The sequence below is a fragment of the Aplysia californica genome, unplaced genomic scaffold (assembly GCF_000002075.1).
Source record: "Aplysia californica isolate F4 #8 unplaced genomic scaffold, AplCal3.0 scaffold00106, whole genome shotgun sequence".
NCBI classification, from domain to species: Eukaryota; Metazoa; Mollusca; class Gastropoda; order Aplysiida; family Aplysiidae; genus Aplysia; species Aplysia californica.
Genome location: NW_004797376.1, coordinates 1288038 through 1290998, shown reverse-complemented (window position 1 = coordinate 1290998; position 2961 = coordinate 1288038). Strand labels below are relative to the sequence as shown.

The 2961-nt window shown below is 37.1% G+C and overlaps 1 protein-coding gene across 1 annotated transcript in view; it reads left to right on the top strand.

Moving 5' to 3' along the window:
* LOC101862791 overlaps positions 1-2961 on the top strand; it is a gene marked incomplete at its 5' end in the record, with an annotated part of 120693 nt that overhangs the window by 69105 nt on the left and 48627 nt on the right. Inside the window, 1 exon segment of the mRNA XM_013080934.2 lies at positions 2711-2760. Within this exon segment, the coding sequence (XP_012936388.1) occupies positions 2711-2760 (50 nt within the window).

The window sequence follows — 2961 nt, the reverse complement described above, 5'->3', positions numbered from 1 at the left end:
CTCTCTCTCTCTCTCTCTCTCTTTTACACACGCATACAATGACCAGGACAGGGGTCCTTATGATTAGTACTAACACCCTGGGTGCATTTCCCACTGTTATTTCCCTTGTTTAGCTTTCATTCTTTTCTCCAAAACTTACAGAGTTTGGTTTTGCTCTTTATTTAAAATCCGGCGCTGTTTCTTTTGTGTGTTTGTGTCTTGTACGTTTCGTTTGTTTGTTTTTTGTTGTTTGTTGTTTTGTTGTTATTTAAGGGTAAGGGGTGCTTTTCACATTTCAATACTTATTTTTGCCTTTCCATAATAATATGTCTGTTTACAGTAGCTGCGGCTTGAAATGTTGTACTGCATTTGCATAGTCGCACATGCCGCGATCCATCTGTCAAAGTTTGGAGTTTTATTTAATTTCGGCTTTTTTGTTGACTAATGCGTTTTGGCATCTTTTTGTTCTCTGTTTTCTAGCTTCAAATCTTGTCACTCTATATTTCGATTTGTTTCTTTTTATATGCTTGTTGTAATATACTATAGTTTTATTTTAATGTATGATCACTTCTTTTTTCTATCAGTGTTTTTGCCACAGCCAAGAAAAGCGGTTATTTTTATTGCTATAATATTTGCTTCGTTACCTATGCAAATGTACACTGTATTTACTTATTTGCTTTGATGTTATCTTGACAACGTGTTGCATGGAAGCTGTCATATTTTAATGCGAAATAATGAGAAGGAGAGCTTTTTCTTTTGCTTCCTTGTGTCCATTGTTCTTTTTCCTTAGGCTTTTATTTGTTATACGTCAGCATAGAATTATTGCTTACGTTTATACACACACAGTATTACTTTTCCACATTCTTCAACAATACAAATGCTTACATTGTTTTTATATACCACCACCATCATCATCATTATCACCACCACCATCATCATCATCATCGTCGTCGTCATCATCATCATCATCATCATCATCATCATCATCATCATCATCATCATCATCATCATCATCTTCATCATCATCATCATCATCATCGTCATCATCATCATCATCATCATCATCATCATCATTGTCATCATCGTCATCATCGTCATCATCTTCATCATCATCATCATCATCATCATCATCATCATCATTGTCATCATCATCATCATCATCATCATCATCACTTCAAGTGTTAGTCCTCCTACGCTTACATATTATTATAGGGAAACACGTTATGAAGTTGTAGAGAACTGAGACCAATTAGCCTGTTCCGAAAACTTTCGCTTTTCGAACGAAACATTTTTCCATACGGTGTTGGAAAAAAAACCACACGCCCATTCTGTTTCAAGTCGCACGGTGCTGAAACACTTGGGTAAAAGTCTACTTGAGGCCTCCAACTGTTACTTACTTGTCCTTCTACATACACCCGGGCTCTCCACCCTCCGTGATGCCTCCACGTGTGGGTCGATGTGGCATCATGCGTCCTCCTTTCTTTTTTTGGGTTTTTTTTTTGTATGTTTGTTACTCTCTTGTAATACCTCCAATTTTTCGGCACTTATAATATGATCTCTTTGTGTTGCAAGTGCCGTAACATGCTTTCTTATTTTTTCCTGCACTAAATGACTGTTACTATGTCGGTGTGCTTCTCTTTACTCGATCAGGTGTTATTTTGTTATAAAAAAGGTTGGGGGGAGGCGGGGGGGCTTTTGTAGACTTTCACCAAAATGTGTGTTGGTGCTGCTTTTCACATACTTTGGAATCAAGTCTGACTTGCATTGCTTTTACTAGTAGCTTCACCCAGTATGTACCTCTTTCCTGTATGAGGGAGGTACCACAAGGAAAACATAAGCTACTGTGTTGATTTACATGTCTCGTAAAAATATTTATGAATCTATTTACATAGCATGTATTTGTCTTGAAAAGAGAAAAAACAACATTTATTGACTGATTTTTATTTTAAAAAAAATTTTTTTTGAAGGGGGGGGGGGGGTGGTTGTTTTACCTCGGACTGCTTTCAGTAATACAGGCGAACTGCTTCGTCTTACATGTTGATTTCTTGGTTTCACCTTTATTTTTTGTTAGGAATACTATGCGTTTAAGTGTAGTATCATATTAAGTGTGTTAACAGTCATGATCATAGTATTCGGTGTGATTATTAAATTTGTGTATCGGCACAATCGACACGATTTAATGACAGTCTATGCGAACAGAAAAGACACCCATCTGAGACATTGCCTTACCAGCTCTTACAATAAGGGCCATTTCCACAATGCGTGCTGGCCATTTGAAATAAAGGTTCAGATCCTTAAAGGGAAGGGGGGGGGGGAACTAACGTCGGCCAGCTGTTCAGACGTACTGACCCCTATGTTCAGATTTTTTCTATTTTAGTGATATTGATTGGGTTTGGATTTGAGGAAAGAAAAATCATTGATACAATAACTGTCATATTGTACAGGGAAAAAGCAAGACAGATTGATTGAAACATCAGAGGGAAAGAAAAGTAGGACACGTTGCATAAAAATAATATACTCGTGAAATATTTGGTCGGAATTCAAATGGATTCTACAGGTTAAAAAAAAAAGGAAAACAATTATATTTTTTTTTCAAAGGTGCTGATGTGATCATAATATTGGTTCATACCTATCGTTTTTATTTTTGCTGACTGTCACGTCGTTAGTCGTGATATAATGCAAGCACTAACCTGATATTTTTTTGTTTTGTTTTCCTGCTGCTGTCTGACAGGGCTCCACTCACAACCCGAGAATTGACAAGCCCGGAGATTTCAGCCAATAGTGAGTACTTTTCCTTTCTTTATGTGTAAAAGTTACACTTTTTATTTTTTTTACAATACCTCTTTTTTTTGGGAGAAGTCAGAGAAGCGCCATGATTTGGTTGTTTCTGTGCTGTTTCAGCGTTATATTGTTGGTTGTTGGCGGGTGCTCTGGTGTGGTTGCTCCTTCTTTCCTATCAAACATCTATCGTCCTTATCCCCC